We start from the raw sequence: 20,832 nt of genomic DNA, 5'->3' as shown, positions 1-20,832 counted from the left end.
TAGGGTTGTCCAAGAAGTCGAGCGAGAGCGGCAGCTTTGGAGGCGTCGCGATTGGGAAACCAATTTTTTAGCAGGCCATGGGATGGGCCAAACTGAACTGCCCGGAAGCACATGATGGCGCTAGTCCTTTTCTGGACGACCCCAGCGCAGCCTTGGAGCTCTTCCCCTCGGAACCACTGACAGTGGAGGCTTGGAGCTCAGGCCCCATCACTGACGGGAGGCGCGCGGCTGAGAGAGGCTGGGTACGTACCCCCACCTCCTGACACGGCCAGGCCTGTGCTTCAATACCGACAGGTAGAGAGCTCGACGATTACACGTACGTACCTTCAATGAGAACAGAGAGCTCGGCTGGCGTCATAGCCAGACATGCCTTTTTTGAACTCGAATGACACCTCGTACCCATTGTAACACGCGACTCGGTGCCATATTGTGCTTCTTTTAAACCCTCCAGTTCCAACGTCGTTGCCGTTTCCCGCGCGCCTTGCCTGATCCAACACCTCACGTCGTACCTCGCCCAGCATGTCGGAGGAGCGCAGCAAGATATACTCGCTCCGCAGCGGCAAGAGGAAGAAGCGCCCGACCATCAGCGCCCCCAGACAGATCTCGAGTCCTATTCTTCAGGATGGCTCAGCCAAACTGCCGCCAGTTAACGAGGCTGCCCCTCGACCTCGACCGCGTCCACCTCCAGTGGCTGGTACAAAGGTGTGCTCTGCCTGAAACCCTCATAGCCCAACATGCTCACAATATTCTGCCTAGACCTCGGATCTTGTAAAGCGACGATACTCGACACGGTTCAATGCTCTACCTGCCAACAATTACAATGCCGGTGCTCCCCCGATGCCGCCAGCGCCCTCTTTGGGTAACTACGAGCCCAGAGACCATGCCGCTGCCCGACCGCCCCCCTCACGAGCCGGAGCTGCCCCCGTCGTGGACATGAAGGCACTGCGAGACCCAGACCTGACTCCGGATCAATACGTCGCGGCCGTCCTGAGCGATGCGACCGAGGATCAGATCCGCGAGTTCGAGGACTCGCTCCGCAAGGTCAAAGTTCGTGTGGGAACAGACCTGCAGCAGAGCGTCATGCAGAACAGGACACAGTTCATCAAGATTAGCAAGGAGGCGGAGAAGCTCAAGAGCGAGATGAGAAATCTAAAGAACTTCATGTCGGAGCTCAAGGTGAATACGACGGCAATGAGGGCAGCCGCCGCAAAGGGCGACGACTCCAACATGTCTGGGGACCTCACGCTCAGCAAGAGGGACAGACGAAGCTCCGTCGCAGACAGAAGCGCTCTCTGGAACACACAGATGCAAGCACTATTCAAGGGCGTGGAAGGATCGCAAAAGTTCCTCCCTAACGCGGCAGGACGTCATGTTGTCCAGAACGCAGGACCTTGGATCGAGCTGGACAATGCCACGTACAAGTCACGCCGGGCGATGCAGATCTTTCTGCTCAACGATCACCTGCTCATAGCATCGCGTAAGAAGCGAAAGACTGATGCGTCGAATTCCGACGCGCGAGGGCCGATGATGAAGATGGTGGCGGACCGCTGCTGGCCGCTCCTGGATGTCGAGGTGGTGGACATGACGAGTACTGCAGAGTCTGGAGGGCGCAACAAGCTGGCTGATGCCATCATGGTGCGAGGAGTCGGACAGGAATCTTTCATCTATCGGACGGAGAAACCTCAGGACCCCGAGAAGAAGCAGCTACTCCTCAACGTGCGCAAAGCAGTTGAGCAGCTTCGCAAGGGTCTTCGATCTGAGATGGAGGCCAACAACAAGGCACGTGAGACGATAAACTATTTTGCCTCTCGAGATCCCGGTCTCCTTCAAAAGACTGAGCTCCTGGCGACTCTGTCCGATATCAAGGACATGCTCATTGAGGTGGACGGCAAGCAGCACAACCTACGCTGGGTCGAGAGTGAGATGGACGACCTCGATATCGATGTTGCGATGCAGAGGTTCGAGGTGGCTGTTGTCCGCGTCGAGAAGCTCAAGGCAATTGCTCGAGGGCTCAAGAACAACGCCATCGCTCAGGATTTCATCAACTTTAAAGTCGGCGAGCGATGCGCAAAATTGGCTAGCATGATTGTTCGTGAGCTTGAAATGACGCACGACAACAATGCCAAGACGCGGCGCAACGTCAGCTGGCTGACCAGACTTGGGTTTGAAGACAGTGCTAGGGAGTCATACCTGGCAGCGAGGACAGACACGATTCACAAGCGATCGAGGTGAGTTGAGAATATGAAATAACGTGAGGAAGACAAGCTAACGAAGCTCAGGCAATGCATCTTTCAGGGAGACCTCCACCTCTATATCTGGGAGCTCTCGTTTGTGTATTTCACCATTATCCACAACACGGTGCAGTGCTTCCAGTCCTGCTTTCCTCCTCCCATGATGAGTGTGTGTGTCAAGTGGTCCAAGGAGGAGGTGGAAGCGTTCAACGTGATCCTAGCACGGCAGCTTAGTAGCACGGAGCCTGGGGGAGCAGTTTGGACGCAGTGCATGGACAGGGCCAAGGAGCACGCCAAGAAGCTGTCAGAAGTCGGTTTGGACTTTGTCAACCTGGTGGGACGGGACCTGCAGAGCAGCGGTCCAGTGGAAGAGGAGGCGCCTATCGGACTGGGGTTGTCGTGAGGAAGTTGAATGTGCTTGCTGATGCTGGGAACATTTTGGTTACCTTGTCAGCATAATACATGGCGTTTATGGTGCGAATCCGGGCTGGAACTGGAGAGCCGCGATGATTGTCTTCTTTTTTTTGCTTTTGTGAGAAACCTGTTTATAGTTGAGTTGTTCGTGGGCTTTGACGTCGAGGTGGTTGCTTGGTATGTAAGATGGTGAAGCCACATCCGCCTTGGGCTAGGCCTTGTAGATGATATGATCATGGAGGGAGTGTTTGCGGGAAAAGAAGGAATTGATGGGCGTTGATAAAAGCAAAAAGAGGTTTATCATTTCATCTCATGACTGTGGTTTGTCTACCTATCTATGCATTCAAATTCGAGTCTCACATCCCATTGTCTGGGTGTATGTATGTAGGTTGCGCCACACGAGGCGCATGCAAGAGAGCTCCCGCAATCTCCAAGGCTGAAAGTGGAAGTGGCAAGGGGCGCCAACGCCAGCGCACCACCCACGCCGGACCTCAAAGCACAGGACAAGCACAAGCGCCCCCAGAGTCGCCCCAGCCCAGCCCAGTCCAGCTGGCAACCGCCAAACACGATCCGTCCCTCCTCTCCTCCTCCTCCCATCATCATCACCTAAACAACACACCAAATTTTCCTGCCTCACGAAACCTCTGGCCCGCCTGCCGCGCCCTCCCATAGACGATTTTCCCCCTCGAAGCTGCTGCTGGTAGTCGGTAGCTAATCCCGCTGTAACCAAGAAAACCCTTCTCTTCCCCCCAGCTTCCATTTCTTTTTTCTCCCCTGACGGACGACCGCCGCCTTTGTGCCTCGTGCCCCACCGCTCGCGATTCAGGCGTGACCGCATCAACTGTCAACGTCATTTCCTCTCACCCCCTTCTCCCACCCTTTTCAACCACCTAGCAATCCCCTCGATACCCCGAAAACCCGCCATGGACACCAATATGGAGGATGTCGGGCGCGCACCCGCCGATGCGTCCCCCGTTCTCAACCTCGAGCCCACCACCATCCCCACCCTCGACGGCTGGATCGAGAGCTTGATGGGCTGCAAGCAGCTGGCCGAGTCTGATGTTCAGAGACTGTGCGACAAGGTGAGTTGCTGCTTGGCAATGGGACGCGCTTGGGATGCTGCTGGACGGGATGGGCGAGGCACCTGAGTCGCAGACGGCGATGGTCTTGCTCGCCGCATCCCGGTCGACGAGCTCGGGCTTCCCTCGCGTGATCATCAACCACACGCAGTGCTGACTGACTGGAATCGCAGGCACGAGAAGTTCTACAGGAGGAGTCGAATGTGCAACCCGTGGTACGTTGATGATGCGCGCCGGCGAGCCAGGTGCTCGAGCTGATCCCGCCTCGCCAGAAATGCCCCGTCACCGTCTGTGGTGATATCCACGGCCAGTTCCACGACCTGATGGAGCTCTTCAAGATTGGTGGCCCCAACCCCGATACCAACTACCTCTTCATGGGTACGCATCACATGGGCATATAGCCAAGGACTACCATACTCACTCCCAATGTGTCCAGGCGACTACGTCGACCGAGGTTACTACTCCGTCGAGACCGTCACCCTCCTCGTCGCCCTCAAGATCCGATACCCTCAGCGAATCACCATCCTCCGAGGAAACCACGAGTCCCGTCAGATCACCCAGGTCTACGGCTTCTACGACGAGTGCCTCCGAAAATACGGCAACGCAAACGTGTGGAAGTACTTTACCGACCTCTTCGACTACCTCCCCCTCACTGCCTTGATCGACAACCAGATCTTCTGTCTTCACGGCGGTCTCTCCCCCAGTATCGACACGCTGGATAACATCCGAGCTCTCGATCGCATCCAGGAGGTCCCCCACGAGGGTCCCATGTGTGATCTCCTGTGGTCAGACCCCGACGACCGATGCGGCTGGGGTATCTCCCCCCGTGGTGCGGGGTACACATTCGGCCAGGATATTTCAGAGGCTTTCAATCACAACAACGGCTTGACCCTGATTGCGCGAGCCCATCAGCTCGTCATGGAGGGTTACAACTGGTCTCAAGACAGAAATGTCGTGACAATCTTCTCAGGTATGCTCCAAGGGTTCGCCTCTCCTGGGTCTAGAGCTAACATGCGTTGCAGCACCCAACTACTGCTACAGATGCGGTAACCAGGCCGCCATCATGGAGATTGATGAGCACCTGAAGTATACTTTGTATGTTTCGACTTGATTGACATACATGTCGCATGCTAACCATATCTAGCTTGCAATTCGACCCATGCCCCAGAGCAGGCGAGCCTATGGTCTCAAGGCGTAGGTTTACTCGCGTTTTCCGTCTAGAACCACGACTCTAACACAATTGCAGGGACTCCCGACTACTTCCTCTAATCTCGTTCTGTATACCCACGTCTCACCAACATCGAGCCATCGCGGCCGCATTCCTCTCCGTGGCCACTGCGCCAGCCGCGGAGACTTGCCGCTCGACCTCGTGCGATTCCACACAACGAAATCCCCCAAAGACTAGACAAAACCCCCTTTGGCGCAGGACTTGTACGGACATTACATATCTGCTTGTGGCAAGCTCTCGGACATGGCGGGGAAGGTGTGGTGGCAGTGGGAGCGGCTTGATGCCCTTGCTGGAGAGGATTTTGCCGTCGCCCCTACGTCAACCCCCCTTGAATCTTCATGGTCGTTTAGATACGCATTATTGAGTCCCGCGGTCCAAGACACAGAAACGAGTTTGCATGATCAAGCCTTGTACTTTGTACTTTGTTACTGCATGTCCCTCATCACTGTGTGAAGTCTCTACATGTCAATGGGTCACGAAGCATTTTTCGGGGCATGGACAAAGACTTGTGTAGTCATGATGAAGGGCCAAGATGGAGTTGAGGGTCGCTCAGTGTCAGTTCAAGCAAATGTATTAGTGTCAAGGAATTTGTACAATGTATTTGATTTGGAGCATTCGCGAGATGGTCCATTATTAAGCTTGTGGTGAGAGGTTTCATAACTCATCCATCTAGATACCTGTTTGTGTGCTATGCGCAGTCCCCTTTTTTAATCTCCCCCTGACTCTGACATGTATGCATCCGATTACTAGTCCGGTGTCCGCAGATGATCCTTATTTCTTCCATCGCGGATTGGTATAACAAAGGAAAATATCAACTTGTACAGACCCTTCAAAGTTCCACCCTCAGACACTCTCGTTGTTAACCTTGCGATTGAGGCCTTCCTCCAGCTCTTGTTGCCGCTCGGCTCGTGGCCGCTCATCGTCGCCAAAGACTTCCTCCTCGGTGCAGACACGATACATAGGGTTGTCCGACTTGACGCTTCCCGAGTAGTCGCCGGGACCGCTGCTGCCGTTGGGGATGTGGAAACGGCGGTCGAACCGCGACAGGGCGTACGAAAAGACAACAATGAGCTCAATGACATAGTTGAAGCAGTAGAAGCAGGCCTTGTGGTGATACCAGGCTGGGTTGGTAGCGGGTCGGATCTTGTAGCTGACGCCAGCGCGGAACGCAGCACCCAGAGTGAGCAGAGTTGAGGTGAAGATAAGGAGGCCGAGCTTGGTGCGCATTCGGCCCTGACCAAACTTGTCCATGGGAGCCTTCCGTGGAAGAATGAGACAGATTGCGATAATTGGCAAAGGAAGAAAGGCCAAAACGGCGAGATAAGTAATGGCAGTGAGCTGAACATCACGGAGCTGGTGCTTGGTGTGAGGGTCGATGGTGTAAAAGTTGTAGACGACGGCGACGATCAGCATGACGAGCATAGCGCCGATGCTGAAAAAGAAGAAACGGAATAGGAGCGTGCCAGGCTTGCTCCAACCAATATGCGGGTGATAGGCGCGGAGGATGCGTTGAGCAAAGATCAAGTTGACGACGAATAGTAGAATGACACCGGCGTTGGCAAAGACCTGGGCTGCGATGGCGATTCGGGCGTTGGTCGGGTATGCAGCCCACACGATGCGCAGGACGTTGGCGATGATTCGAGCCATACAGAAACCGAAAAGGAGAGCCGAGAGGATGAACTTGTGCGAGCGACGCCTGTTCAACTGGAAGATGGTCATGTTGAGGGCGGCACCGGTCACAAACAAGCCCAGTAACACGCCGCTGATAGGATCGTCAACTGATGGGGTAGGCCTGCCACCGAGGCCTGCTGTCCTTGGGAGATATGGAGGTCCCTGAAAAAGGCAACCATGTTAGTCCTGGAAGTGATATCTTTGACTAGAAGGGGTACAAGAGCTCACAGACTGAGGAGGCATCCCGCCGCCTTGGCCTTGACTTTGTTGTGAAGACATTGTGAGATTGTCGCCCAGTAGTCAATTTGACGTAAATTCTTTCGATCTTTCCTAGGCGTGTCCTGGTATAATGGATTCAAAGGTCGAGTCGACGCCAAGAATGGTTGGATAGGGTGTAGCCGATTCTGGGGATGGCGATTGAGTTTGTTGTGACGCGTGTCGCAGCTGGATGAGGCTGAACTTGGCGTGAAAATGAAGAAAAGGCATTTTCGTCACGTCCAGGGCACATGAGTATATATTTCATTTTGATGACGCCCGCAGCCCTTGCAAGTCGGCGATGTGCCTGAGAATCACACGGCCGATCGGTCGTCGGGATCGCGAAAGGGCGGCAAGACGGCAGATCTACGCCCGGGGGTCTAGATTGCTTTCCGCTTTAGGCAAAAGGTTTGGCTCAATGTCGGCATGTCGGAGCTTATTGTCGGCGCGAGGGCGAAGCAAGCCCGCGTTTTTGTTGAAACGGGCTTATATGATTGGCTGGCTATATGAGTCTTGTTTCTGGCGACCATGTGCGTGGGAATGGCCAAGCTTCCTCGCGTGCTGGGTCCACGAGGCGAAGGCGGCCAGTGCGTCCATCTCTTTGATGCGCGGAGCTTTGTCGTTGGCCGCTCTTTGCTTATGGATACGACTCAGAAGCGAGATGCATCTCGGACATCGGGCCATCCCTCAGCCCTATCGCTGCGAGGGGATTGAGGGGCGGCCCAACGGTCTGGGACATGTACATCTCTGACAAATGTCGCTTCGGGTCGTGGCATGTTAAGTCCGACTCGCGCTGTTGCTTGCTTCTCGGGTTGTTGTTCAGGCTCAGGCTTAGCTGGGTGTTGAACTTCAAGCATTGGCTGATTCTCAGACACAGGCTTCATCCCCAACAGGTCAACCGGGTAAAGCGCCGCGTCCGGGATGAGGGAGTGTGTTGCACCAGGTGATTCGATCGAAGCCGGTTTGCCGGATGGTGGTTTGATTGGCGGCGGTTCGACTTGCGACGTAAACATCTTTGCGACTCCTTCCGCCATGAGTCGGCGATGAGCAGATGTCGCTCTTGCATACCTATACAATCATACTTGTCAGCGCATTTGCAAAAGCAAACGATATCAAGAGGCTTACGCAAGTGTCTCTTCTACGGGCACCTGGAGAACTTCCTTGTCATCGAGAGTTGGGATGACTTCGATCATAACGTGATCAGGCAATACAAGGTCTGCCATTGCCAGTCTTGCAAGCCGTGATCCCTCGTCTGCAACTTTGTTCCCCTTGGCTTTGCCTCGCGGGACCCAGTGCAACTCCAGACCGATACCAGCTGCATCCAGCGCATCCATTGCCTTCTTGGCTGACTCGAGTAGTGCCTTGTTGACTTCGAGCGCCCCCTTGCGGGTCTTGCGCTTGAGCTTTGGGGGCTTTGTTCTTGCCAAGTTCATCAGCGCACTCTGGCTGTCAGTGAAGATCTCAACTTGGCGCAAGGGAACGCCTAGTTGTGCAGACTGCTGTACTGCATAGTCAAGGGCATATACAATGGCCTGAGTCTCTGCAATGGCGATGTTGTTGAAATGGTTCAACCGGGCCGTAATTCGTACCCAGTGGAACTTGTGTCGGAATACCACAGCTATGCCTGTGAGACTGGAGGCGTGGCTAGGGGTACGCTTTTCTGAAGCGTCAGTCCAGAGAACCAAGCGCGAGGCATCACTCGGTACGCCGTCCGATAGAAGTGCCCGCTCGAGTGCCTTTTCCGGTGGTTTGACGAAAATGTCGACAGATGACCCAACTCGCATTTTCTTGCACATTCCCTTTTCTGCCTTTTCTGCCTTGTTCTTGTTCTTCCTGCCCATGCGCCCGCCTGTCGATTCTGGAGTCTCTTGGGGTTCAGTCAGGATTGTGCCGTCACTCTGTGCCCGCGTATCGGGGTCCTCGTTCCACGCCTCACGCGCGGCGAGCCAGGCTCTCTCGGAACGGGAAAACACATCCTGAGCTTTGGCACAGAGGTCTCGAATAGCTTCCTTGACGAAGGACATGGCTGCTTCGACAGGATGGAAGGAAACAAGCTGGGGGGTCCTTGAGCTTCAACTGAGGTGAATCGTGGGCCGGATGATGGAGATATGAGCAGTGAGGAATGGGCAGGGAGGGTTGCGATGGTGGTGATGTTCATGAGGGGGAGATGAGAAGTCAATATCGAGGACGGACAATCTTTGTATCCTCTAAAGAGGCAAGAGGGCTTCTCGCGCCTGCTCCAAGGAGATATCGGTAAGGCTTTAGGGGAAGGAGGTTGTTTGTGCAGAACGAAAAAAAAACAGAGCAGGTACCGAGGTAGGCTACACCTGCCGATGGAAGCTCCCTTGGGTGTGCAGCTGTCAGTCACTGGCAGGCAGTGCCAGGCAAGGCGGTGATCAATTACAAGATTGGCTCTATGGTAGAGGAGTTGTTCATTTTAAAATGGCATCGGATGGAACAAGTCTATTTCTAGCTTCTATTTCATCTTTGTCTAGGTAGGTACGATAGGTAAGACATCTATCAAAGTCTAGATTCATTGTCGTTGTATGGAGGGTAACTGCCATTCATGATTAGGAACCGGTCAGACCAGCAAATGAGTCAACTTACTCGGTGTATCCCACTTCATTCTGAGTGTAAAAGAGTGAGCGGTCATACTTTGTCAGTGGCCAGCCATTCTCGATTCGTGCTGGGAGGTCGGGGTTCGCTACTCCAGAGTCAGCTATAAGATACCATGACAATCATGAAGTGGTAACTTACGAATGAAGTATCTCCCAAAAGCCACGAGATCATCCGTTTCGCTCGCATGCTTAATGGCTGTCTCGGGCAGAAATCCTCCGGCAACAATGAACTTGACTCCAGCACTGTTAAGGACCTCACGGATGGGCGCCAATGTGTCCTCTGCCCTTCGCAAGTGCTCAGGTGTATCCTGCGATCCGTCGGCTCGTGGCTCCACAGCGTGAACAAATGCCAGAGATGGCTGAGCTTTGACGATGGCCTTGGCCCAGGGGACGAAGAGGGCCAGGGGGTCGGCCTCACGCATGCCCTGGAAGCGGGAGAAGGGCGACATTCGGATGCCGACACGTTCGGGGCCGATGGCGTCACTGACGGCATTGAGAACCCTCAATGGGAAGCGGAGACGGTTCTCGAGGCTACCTCCATACGAGTCTGTGCGGTCGTTGGAATTTGACTGAAGCTGTGGAGTGTTAGGTCTGTTGTGTTAGAAAGGCAAGGGATTACTTACAAACTGATCAACGAGCTATAGGTGTTGCATCCCATGTTAGTCGGTCGTCCCAAGTTCACAACTTGTCCAGATGGCAGTTGGCACTCACATATCCGTTGGCGCCATGAATCTCGACTCCGTCAAAGCCAGCCTCGACTGCGTTGAGGGCAGCCTGTCGATAGTGCCCAACAAATCGATCGATATCAGACTCGCTTAGGACCTTGAAGTTGGGAGGCGGGTCACTTGACGCAGCGCCCTCCGGAACAAGGGGCTTTGAACCAGCGCTCCAAACAGTCGATACAACATTTGGCTTTGCGGCCCGTCTATCAAGCCAGTCAGTTCCTCCGACTTGGGGGGATGTCAAAGATGGTGAGTGAATTACCCGAGAGCCCAGATTTGACAGTAGATGATGCCTCCCTTAGCATGAACTGCGTCCGTGATACCTTTCCAGGCTGCTATCTGCTCCTTGGAGTAGATTCCTGTCACTCGTCAAGCCATGGGACAGCAAGAATATGGCAGAGACATTACCTGGAACGTTGGGAAGGCCCCCCGCTTCTTCAGCGATAAAGGTCCCTTCAGAGACAAGCAACCCGCCAGCTATCGAAGTCCAACAGTTAACATCACAATAATATCACCGTATCATATTCGCTCTATCTGTTTATAACTTACGTGAAGATCGCTGAGCGTAGTACTCAGCCGCCCAATCAGCTGGTACAGCCGTTGCAGCATCTGCACGCCTTCGTGTCAGCGGCGCCAGAACAACTCGGTGTTGCAAGTTGACGGCGCCGACCTTGATCGGCGTGAACAGCTTTGTCGCCTTCGAAACTGTCATTTTGCCTTCTGTCTCAGTTGTTGTGTTGTTTGATGAAAGTTAGTAAAGAGATAGACCCTTAAAAGTGGCTGAAAAAAAGCCGACACTTGACGAGGGGCAGCTTCGCATTCCGCATTTCCGTTCGGCTTAGCAATGCACTGCGCTATATTCAGGCTTCTACAGTTATCAATAGTCCACGATTTGCTAGCTTGCATGCGGGTTTGCTTGTTATTCTGTGGCCAGGATTGCGTGATAGGGTAGCCCTCCCAGTATCAGAATCATCGCCGTGTTTGGCTGACAAATTGCCTTTCCACGACTGAGACTATTGATGCTTAATTGATACTTCAAAGGGCACCTGAATTTACTCTACAGAGGCATTGAGAGGGCAATCCATCATGGCATACCAAAGAACAGATTTTATTTGCTATCGCAAGCTTAAAAATGCATTGTTTATATCTTCCACGCCGCAGACATCGACTTTGAACGAATTGCACCTCAAAACTGCCAATATCTATAGGGTGGCACCATGAAATCAACAGTGTTACTCCGCCGTCTACTCAGCCGGGTCTTACACATGAGCGCGACTAAAGAGATTCTCAATGAACAAAGGCATTTGTACAGGCCTTGATGTTAGTCTCATGCTCGCAGAAGAAACGCTGTTCGTCAGTACTAAACAACTACGGTCTTGACCTATCAGGATTACGTTGTCAAGGCATCGAGGACAGGGCATTAGCCCGTCTTAGAGACCTCGCGGACAACAAATGTGTCATCTCCTGCCCTCGAAGAATGTAGCTAAATCTCTGAAATGTATACCTGATCACTACGCTGAAGACAATTCTCAGTGAGCATCACGGAAGGTTGACCAAGTTCGGCCCCACTGAGCGCCGACCACGGCGTCTGTCGGCACTTATACCTACAATTAGCAACCGAGAAAGAAGAGAAACAATGAGCAGTCGATGATTCTGCCAGGTAAGACCTGCGACTTCGCTGAACCGTCTCACATCACTGCCCCTGCTAGTCAGCCGGAACCAGCCCTCATCCGCCCAGCTCCCGAAACCTCCGCGTCCTCGACCTTCCTGGACGGAACGCCGCTCCTGATATCAACGTCGCATCCCGGCACCGGACAAAATCCCACCGTTCGTGTGCCGTCCGTCGTCGAACCGCACAGTGTGCCCTGGCCCGAAGTGAAACGCGCTTCCGGAGCGAGCAGGGGACCCTGGGAGGTTGGGAAATTACACATGCAGGAACCCGAGTTCGTGCCTTGCTGATCTTGGGCAAGACTCTCGACGTCGTGGGTGTTGGCTAATCTGATTCCAGCCTCTGAAGTAATTGTGAAGGTTTAATGCCGAGCCAGCGTGGGATTCATCGGGTGCTGATGTTCCTCTTCTGTGGCATCTTGTGTTTGTGCCTGAGCACAGTTGCTTCTGTGCATCCTTAGAAGGCACGAAACCGGGCAAGCAACGGTGAGGCGTTACTGATGGAAGCCTTTCGTGTTACTGTCCTGTTTGTTGTTCTCGATTGTGTGGCTTTCCGAAGCCGATTGTTGACAATGCCCTAAATCTGCATCCGACGACTTGTGAATATGCACTCCACGATCGTGATGCATGCAGGGCGTGCACAGTCTCAGCATCAGCCTCCTGCCAATGAGACGGCACACAAACGTTTCTCCGCTAGAACATGCAAGAGCCAGGAGAAGCATGATCAGGTTCCTGACGAAACGCGCGAGGGTTTATTATCAAGCTTGGCTGGGGTTGCAATGTTACGCTGCGCGGCGGTGACATGGAAACGTCGGTACCGAGTTACCAATTCGAGCAACACGAGGGAAATGCTGCAATTGAAAGGCACAGCTGTTTCCCCGCCTTGAGAAAGCAAGTCACACGATACGAGTTGAAAGAAAAAAGTGTATGCCTTTGTTGTCGAGGAAAGTCATGGGCTGATGAGGCGTTGGAGAGTTGACGAAGAAGTGAAATTTGAGCTGGGGCTCGGCTGTGTCTCATCGGCCAGTCGCAATTGATAGTTCGCATCTTCAGCCAAATTCTGGTGGCTGCACAATACGACATGGGAGGGTAGCATCCGCTTCCGCACATCCATGTTGTATAATTCTTTGATGTTTGTGTGTTTGTGTTTCTGCTTGTGCATAGCAGTTGTGTGTTTTCTATGGAACCAATTGTTAACAACTGTTGACTTTGTGACCAACAGTAGCAGCAATTCACGAGTCGCAGTGACTGACTCGAAGAGAAGGCTGTGATAAGACAATCGAGATGACGGCGTAGCCGCTAACGAAAGCTGGACCAACCGGGCCAGAACACAATGCTGTGAAAACCGGTTTTCTTTTTTATGCGGTTGTGCAGCAGAGACAAGACCTCTGAAGGCAAGGAGGTTTATTCAAGTGGGCAATCGAACGGAGCCTGCATCCGCTTCTCGAGTTGTGACTGGATCAGAGTCTCAGAGGACTTTGACTCTAGTGCACGTGGGAACCGACACGATTGGAGTCGGTTACGTTGGCGAGAGAAACAATCGACCTGAGTCGCGAGACAACTGGGTCGAGATCCGATCCATGTGAGGGGTAGGATAAGAAGATGATGACTTGCAGTTTCGAGGTCTTGGAAGAGGATGGAAATGGTCAAGCGCTATCTCCATTCTCGTGAGTACCTATGCATCGTCGACATCGCGTGTCACCTTGTGCGACGTGTTTGCGTGTGCCGACATTGTGGCATGTGTTGGTCCAGATTGATAAATTGATCATGACAGAAAGACACAGCCTGACAGAAAGAAACGACGACTCGCAAGCGTGGTGTTGACGGCACTGGTTCAGCTTTGTTTGTAGTGGGGGCGCCTATTAGTGAAAATAGTGCTTCCTAGAGTGGTCCGTGGTGGTGACGAGAGACGTTGCTTGAGTGGAGGAGGGGACATCTTGGCGCTAGAAGCTAGGGGGACATGGATCCCCCCGGCCAGCACCCGCCTCACCCCCTGTTCCCCAAAATTACCGTCCAGAAAGGAAGACCAGGCGCCCGGTGAGAGGGCAGGTACCTCCCACATACAACCAAGGTGAGCCAGGTACCTCGTGTCAATGCCGTTGTCGCGAACCCGGCCCTGGACTATGCCTCTTGTGGTATAGGGCGGGTCGGCTCACCCTGGCCATCGCCATTTCCCTCTCGGTGCGGTCATCTTTGGGACGGCGAGCATGGGGTCCAAACACCAGACAGCGGCACCACCTTTGCCCACTCTGGCCATCCTCAGGTCCTTCACTCTTCCCTCATCCCTGACCTGCACGCGTTTCTCTCTTCTCTCTCCGGTGCGCGTTTCCTACGGAACCTGAGCCTGGACGTGGACGATCTCTTGGGCAGTTCCAGTGCCCTAACCCCCCCCTAATATCCTGGTCGGCTCTGGTCTGACGAACCGGACTGCGCCATCCTCACCACCACCTGGTGCGCGCTTCGTCCGCTGTTCTGGGTTTCTCTGGGACCTCCTCTCGTGTCTCGTTTTTTCCTCTTTTCTCCCCTTCCCCCCATCCGTGCCCGGTCAGCGTGCGTCTCGTCGCCTGGCTCCTCTCAACTGCACGCACGCACGCTCTGCCCGACGACAATCGAAAGGAACGAGCTGAGAAGCTCGTCTTCCTCCAAAGGGGCCGACTCTCGAGTACCACCTTCCTTTACTTCGCTCTTCACGACTTTCTCTCTCTTCCCTCGCGGGATTTTAATCTTAATCTAATCCAACCTTGACCAACTACAATCGATCGTTTTTTCACCGTCCATCACGAACTCAGCAAATACATCGTGCCGACGCTTTTCGAGTTTCGACCTACGCTAATCTCCCAATCACTCGTTTGCTCAGGAGAGCAGTTTTGGTTACGACTCCTGCCCAACATTTCTCTGTTGGTAGCCTTCTTTACGACAAAGGCCGACTCCGACCTGACCTCGAAATCTGTTCGACGACAACCTCCGTGGACCGTATTCATTCCGAGATTCTTTCCAGACGATCATGACCTAGGTGTTGCCAAGCCTCACGCGATCTCACCGATTTCCGTATCAGCCCGCTCAACTTGGACGAATCACTGTCAACGCTTCAGATGGACACACCCAACCGTCTTGCGACCCCATCGCGGGCTCGCAAATCACCTCGGAGGCCCTTCAGCATGAAGAATGTTGCCCTTGCCTTGCTGTCCACCGCCCCCGTGGTGGTCTCAGCTCAGGATTGTATTTCTCTCAAAGGCTCAAAGGCTTGCCCGGCGTTTGAGTCTGCGTCGATCTCCACCAACGCAACCCTGATTGAGTATTTGTGAGTCCTTTGTTTACCTTCACAGTGAAGCTTTACTAAGTCGTATTTAGCCCCTTTCTGCAATATGTGTCAGACAGAGCGTCTTTCGACAACCAGTTGTCGAGCTACGTTAAGACGGCCTATGTGCAGGGAAAGTAAGTTTTTTTTGCCTAGCTAGTTGTCATGAAACCTTACTTATAAACTATAGATATCAATCCCTGTTTGGTTGTGGCAATGTCGACCTTCAGGACCCTAGCGACATGTACGCGCGCTTCACGACAACAGTATTGTGCAATGCTATTGTCCAAAACTCTATCGGTGCCTGCGGTCTCACTGAAGACCAGTCCCGACCCCTTTGCGCAGATAGTTGCGCGGAATTTGCCCAAAGCGAGGCCTATGTGACATCAGATGATGATCTATGCTCCAACCCGTCGACTGACTTGCTTAAGCTGATCAGAGCTGACTTCACTAACTGTGCCCTTCCTAATGGCTCACTCGATAGTTCGAAGTGCATTTCGGGCATCGAAAACGAGTCACAGAACTGCGGTTATGGCAACAGCACCGTGGGACTCTGTTCTTATTGCGGCTCAGGAGGTCTTAATTCGACTGACACCTGCTGCTACAACTCGGGCGCCGAGGAGCGTTGCAAGGACGTCAAACTGCCAGCTCTCACTGCTACCTTGACCTTTTCGCGAACACTGCCATCAGCTACGTCAACCGGTACGACTGCCGCTGGCAACGACAACAAGGATGACGAAAAGACCGACGACGACGACGATAGCGGCTTGAGCGGTGGAGCAATCGCTGGCATTGTTATCGGCGTTCTGGCGGGTGTTGCACTGCTCGCTCTGGGTATTTTCTTCTGTTTGAGGAGGCGACGCAGACCGAGCAGCCCCAAGGGCAGCATTTTCAACCAACCTTCGCCCGCAAGACAGGGTGGGACTATGACACAGACAGCACCACCGACGGCAACACACTCTGCTGCTCCCCAGGGCTACGAGGTCCTTCCGGGTGGCCGCATAGCACGCATGTCTGCTCTGGAAGGACATTCTGGCGACTCTCCTTCACACCACCGTGACGACTCGTCGAACATTGGAGGCGCAGCAGGGTATCGACGAAGGGGTGCCGACAACTCTTCGTCTGCATCTGACGGCTTTGGCGACAGCCCTGCTTCAGACATTCGTGCCGGAATTCTTCGACCACCGCCTGCTAAGCCCAGGCGCAACGGCTCACTCTCAAGCAGCTCGGCGCTTGGGAGCTCGGTGCCACAGTCCCCAACTAGTGCTGGGGGATTCTCATCACCACAGGCCATGACTAGCCAACAGTCAGAACAGCTGCCATTTTTCAAGGACTACTACTCCCAGGACGACGTCCACCCTGGCGACCGGGTTGCGGTTCTCTGGGCGTACCAGCCTCGCGCTACAGACGAGTTTTCCCTGGATCGCGGCGACATGCTCAAGGTTGTTGGAATATGGGATGATGGCTGGGCGACGGGTGTGATGCTCAACGAGCGGGCGGATGAGTGGGAAGCGCGACGACAGGCCCAGCGAGACAGCGGCGTGTCCAACACGTCAGGGCGTCGTGACAGCTCACCGGTGGCAGAAGGCGAAATCAAGGCATTCCCCTTGGTTTGCGTCTGCCTCCCCGAGCACTGGAGGAAGACAATCGAGGGTGACGGTTCCACGGAATCTGGATCGAATGGTTTCAATACTCACTCGCCACTCTCATGATCAATACAGTCACGACGTCTTTACTCTTGAATACGGCCCCGGGAGGCACATGCTGTCGGCGCATTGGTTATGGCGTTTTGCTTTTAGGCGTTTTTGATTGGCTTTCCACAGCCTTGGGTTCATGGGATGGATATTGTGCGCCGTATCATCGACATTCTCAATACCGTCTTGTCCATGGAAACCCCCTGGCTACCATTCGTGCCAAAACACCCCAAATCTTCATCATTCGACTCTTCTACCATCCAACCTTTGGGACTCTTGTCCCGGCTTCAATTCTTACACTGAATTATATACCCGGTGCGAACCACCAACGATTTTCTTTATCGCGATGCCGCGGGCGGTTGTGGGCCAGATAATGGTGTAATCGGGCAAAGGGTTTTAGCCCGTATGAGTGGCCAAGGAGAACAAGGCGGCAATTGGGAGGAGATGAAGATGAGGGAACGGGCTGAGACGCGAGGTTGAAAGTCAACCACCACATTCATTACGTTTTAAGGCTTCTCACGATGATGTTTGATAAACATTGAGTACTAACTACTATAGAGCTCTTCAGCACCAGGATCTCTATGAGGCCTGACGATTTAGTTTAGCGAAAATTACTACAAGTTTAGAGCAACTTGCCCTCTTGATAACCAGTGACGTCGATGTTTAATCAATCTAGAATCGTTGAATTCCAGTCACAAGTCACACAAGTCCTCGTGTTTCCCAGGCTGTCTTAGATCTATCCTATCTGATAATCTTGGTCTTGATCTGGATCTGGGAGCTGAGGTGGAGCTGGAACATGAGACAACGAACGGGCAGCCCCACCGCGGGGGCCTCTCCATTCTTTGCAAAGAGGGGCAGCTCCCGTCTACTTTCTACTTTATACAACCTCGAGCCAACAACCTTGCTCCACGATTAAAAAGACCGGTGCATTTCCAGAAATCTCTGACCATGACTCAGACAAATAACAATCCAGAGGTCACCGCTGAGACCAAGGCAAATGCAGAGGCTCTGGTCCCCAGATTCAAGCTCACTCGTGTGCTCAACCAAGGTATGCCAACAGAAGACAGCATGCTTGCCTGTCAAACATTTCTTTACTGACACGGCAAAAAGATCAAGCCGGTCGTCGTATCTCTCTCTACGGATCCATCGACGACAAACCCGCCCTCCTGATCCTCGAGCGTGCCCCCTTCCCCTCATCGGAGGCCTACCTCACCGACGTTCCCGCCCTGCTCGCGCGGGTGCAGAATCTTGGCGCGAATGACATTTACCACTGGTACATGGCGCGCAGCGGCGTCGAGAAGAGCAAACCCGACGACGCCGACTTCTTTGCCGACCTCAAGATCAACCTCATCTACCCTTGCACCCAGACGCACGTGGACAAGTACACCAAGCAAACCGTGCGGTTCGTGAACGAGACGCCAGAAATTTACAGGGACCATGTCCGACCATACATGGAGAGGAAGCGGGGACAAGGGCGACTCAATTGGGTATTCAACATTATCGAAGGACGTAAGGAGGTCGAGGACGTTATCTACAGGACCAAGCTGGGTGAGGCCGGCGACCTGGGCTTTCTCATGCTGCCCGACCTGAACTGGGATCGCAAGACGCTCGACGCGCTGCACCTGCTGGTGCTGGTTGAGAGACGGGATATTTGGTCGTTGCGGGACCTCCACAAGAAGCACATTCCTTGGCTGAAGGACATGAAGGAGAGGCTCATCGCCGCGACCGTAACGACGTACCCGTCCATCGAGTCCGACCAGCTCAAGATGTACGTGCACTACCAGCCCACCTACTACCACTTTCACATCCATGTCGTTCACGTTGCGCTCGAGGCTGGGGCGACGCAGGCGACGGGCAAGGCGGTCGGGCTCGACAGCATCATAGAGACCCTCTCAGCCATGGGGGGTGATGACGAGAGGGGTATGGACTCGATCGCGATGAGCTACACAATAGGAGAGGCGAGCGAGTTATGGACCGACGTCCTTGGACCGCTCAAGACTGGCGACGGAGCTTCTCGATCGCAAGGATGAGGTCGTTAACGCCGGGGCCGGTGGGGCAGTCGCTCCACTCGCCGCCGTCGCGGATGCAGTAGATTTGGCCGTCGAGGCGGATGGTGCAGCTCTTGGTGACGCCGGCCTGGGAGAGCGATGAATTTAGCATCTGTTTTGTGTCTTCAACTTGCGCGGCAACCTACATCTGCGGTTCTCTGGATGCTGTTGCGCAGCAGGTCCAAGCCGTGGGCACCGTCTTCCTTGACGGCGCAGTCATTTAGTTTTTGGAAGTCGATGGCGTGCTCAAGGGCGCAGTCCTCGATAAGGGAGCGGTCGGGGATGTGCTCGTAGTCTCGGGTCAAGCACATGATGAAACCGAGGTTGATCTTGGGATCAGGGTAGAGCTCGCGGGCACAGAGTTCGATGATGTTGCCCATGCATTCTGAGGGGCCGTGCATGCAGTCGACGCCGTCGTTGGCGGTTGGTCTGAGGAGAGAAGAACGTGTCAGCGCGTGTCGCAACTCAGGGGTAGAAGCTGCGACGGATAGACATACCGGCCGATATACGATAGAGTAAAGTTGACCTTGTCATGGACGCGCTGCATGACGGGAAGGATCAACAACCGGAGGGCGTCCTAACGCGCAATGAGTACTTGGTCTGAGGCGTCGCGACAAGATGGAAGTGTTACCTTTGTGTCTGGGCATTTGCTGATAATATGCGCCTCGAGAGGGACGAGTCGATCGGTGGTATGGATAGTGTCGGCTACGCTGGCATCGACAGGCTGCGAGACGTCATTCGGAAGGTTGAGGCCGATGGGCGAGAAGGGATGCCATAGCCAGAAAGTGTATAGGGATGCTATGACGAAGAATACGATGACGGCAGGCCGGTTACGGCGGACAGAGCGAACTGGTGACATGGCTCGTTGCGAGGCTCTTTTCTCATCCATTGCGATTAGATAGATAGATGGTGATGGGTTATTGCGACTCTCTTGGTGGAGAGGGCCGGGGACGAGGTGGAGGTGGAGGTAAGCTATGAATGTCGTTATGACAGCAGGTGTAAGGCATCACATGCGCAGGATTGTTTATCCGGGCGAGGGATGCCAACTTACGTTCCATTCCCAGCTCGAAGCCAAATAATCTTGGCAAGAGCAGTGAACAGCTGGCCCTAATTGGGATATTAGCTCTATGAATCTTTTCTCGTATTAATCTTTGATATTCCTTTCTCGCGTCACATATGTACAGACTCATTGATGCCTTCACCTGACTGAATGACTGTACTCTCTCCACTCTCTTTCGGCCCGCGCTGGATTCCCCACTGGGCTCTCCCCTGTAGATGCGCTGTAGGTCCGATGGGACCCCTTCTGCAGTCACCACGTTTCAGGGCGCCGTTCGCTGGCGCTGCGGCGGGGCACAGCCAAGGTCTCGCTGGAACCCCGCAGCGATCCGTTTGGACATTGCGTGCATTCGCGGCTCGTCGATTGATTGACGGAAGGGAACAAGATTAAAGATTGCGCCTCCGTCCTGCAATAATAAGACCGTACCGATCCATTACCGGGACCTACTCATCGCTGACGGCTCTTCTTTATTGACGGTGAATGACTTGCTGTCAGTACGTTCCCTTATAAGTCACGGCCTTCTCTCACTTCAGACGTTGTCGTGAAGACGGGGGGACTGATCTGATTCACACCTTCAACCTTCTTCCATTGCTTATCTTGACCACCCTTCAAGGTTGACCCAGACTTACGGCTCTGCCTATAAGAAGGCCCCTGATCTACATTCGAATCTGACATCAAAATCTACTACAACGCCTCCAACGCCGCTAGATCAACTTGCTGACCGCCTCAGCCTGATATTCAAGCCTCAACACAAAGCAGAAACCTGTCATCGTGACGATGCCCTAGAGTTGGGGCCGCACAAAGTCACCCGTTTCAAGCTCACCTCAGCGTCGACTGCGCCGCTTCGCC

General features: G+C 53.8%; 7 protein-coding genes and 1 pseudogene across 8 annotated transcripts, besides 1 other annotated feature; 4 read left to right on the top strand and 4 right to left on the bottom strand.

Moving 5' to 3' along the window:
• Positions 1–519: 519 nt before the first annotated feature.
• Positions 520–2,634, top strand: NCS57_00262800 (Exocyst complex component EXO84; the record flags this gene model as incomplete). The annotated part of the gene is made up of 3 exons (XM_053052653.1): positions 520–702; positions 757–2,228; positions 2,280–2,634. The coding sequence occupies 3 exons, from the start codon at positions 520–522 to the stop codon at positions 2,632–2,634; spliced, it is 2,010 nt and encodes a 669-aa protein (XP_052917899.1).
• Positions 2,635–3,568: 934 nt separating this feature from the next.
• NCS57_00262700 (Serine/threonine-protein phosphatase) lies at positions 3,569–4,993 on the top strand (the record flags this gene model as incomplete). Its single annotated transcript, XM_053052652.1, has 7 exons — positions 3,569–3,727; positions 3,898–3,939; positions 3,997–4,102; positions 4,161–4,694; positions 4,747–4,819; positions 4,869–4,918; positions 4,971–4,993. The coding sequence occupies 7 exons, from the start codon at positions 3,569–3,571 to the stop codon at positions 4,991–4,993; spliced, it is 987 nt and encodes a 328-aa protein (XP_052917898.1).
• Positions 4,994–5,795: 802 nt separating this feature from the next.
• NCS57_00262600 (uncharacterized protein) lies at positions 5,796–6,902 on the bottom strand (the record flags this gene model as incomplete). The annotated part of the gene is made up of 2 exons (XM_053052651.1): positions 5,796–6,785; positions 6,852–6,902. The coding sequence occupies 2 exons, from the start codon at positions 6,900–6,902 to the stop codon at positions 5,796–5,798; spliced, it is 1,041 nt and encodes a 346-aa protein (XP_052917897.1).
• Positions 6,903–7,528: 626 nt separating this feature from the next.
• Positions 7,529–8,902, bottom strand: NCS57_00262500 (RNase H type-1 domain-containing protein; the record flags this gene model as incomplete). The annotated part of the gene is made up of 2 exons (XM_053052650.1): positions 7,529–7,946; positions 8,004–8,902. 2 exons carry the CDS (start codon positions 8,900–8,902, stop codon positions 7,529–7,531), a joined length of 1,317 nt encoding a protein of 438 aa, XP_052917896.1.
• Positions 8,903–9,398: 496 nt separating this feature from the next.
• Positions 9,399–10,930, bottom strand: NCS57_00262400 (Oxidored-FMN domain-containing protein; the record flags this gene model as incomplete). The annotated part of the gene is made up of 8 exons (XM_053052649.1): positions 9,399–9,435; positions 9,486–9,582; positions 9,636–10,071; positions 10,120–10,134; positions 10,208–10,421; positions 10,481–10,577; positions 10,627–10,695; positions 10,768–10,930. The coding sequence occupies 8 exons, from the start codon at positions 10,928–10,930 to the stop codon at positions 9,399–9,401; spliced, it is 1,128 nt and encodes a 375-aa protein (XP_052917895.1).
• A 3,970-nt stretch (positions 10,931–14,900) lies between these two features.
• On the top strand, positions 14,901–16,896 carry NCS57_00262300 (annotated as a pseudogene). Its single transcript has 3 exons — positions 14,901–15,187; positions 15,238–15,321; positions 15,375–16,896.
• Positions 14,901–16,896: a sequence feature.
• An 876-nt stretch (positions 16,897–17,772) lies between these two features.
• Positions 17,773–18,908, top strand: NCS57_00262200 (uncharacterized protein; the record flags this gene model as incomplete). The annotated part of the gene is made up of 2 exons (XM_053052648.1): positions 17,773–17,926; positions 17,989–18,908. The coding sequence occupies exons 1-2, from the start codon at positions 17,827–17,829 to the stop codon at positions 18,906–18,908; spliced, it is 1,020 nt and encodes a 339-aa protein (XP_052917894.1). The 5' UTR covers positions 17,773–17,826.
• On the bottom strand, positions 18,871–19,833 carry NCS57_00262100 (uncharacterized protein; the record flags this gene model as incomplete). Its single annotated transcript, XM_053052647.1, has 4 exons — positions 19,558–19,833; positions 19,424–19,503; positions 19,073–19,355; positions 18,871–19,014 (listed from the first exon to the last, which is right to left on the bottom strand). Exons 1-4 carry the CDS (start codon positions 19,813–19,815, stop codon positions 18,871–18,873), a joined length of 765 nt encoding a protein of 254 aa, XP_052917893.1. The 5' UTR covers positions 19,816–19,833.
• Positions 19,834–20,832: the final 999 nt, after the last annotated feature.

The sequence above is a fragment of the Fusarium keratoplasticum genome, chromosome 2, assembly GCF_025433545.1.
Source record: "Fusarium keratoplasticum isolate Fu6.1 chromosome 2, whole genome shotgun sequence".
Lineage (NCBI taxonomy): Eukaryota > Fungi > Ascomycota > Sordariomycetes > Hypocreales > Nectriaceae > Fusarium > Fusarium keratoplasticum.
Note: the sequence above shows the minus strand (reverse complement) of the source record. Positions and strands in the feature narration are given on the sequence as shown.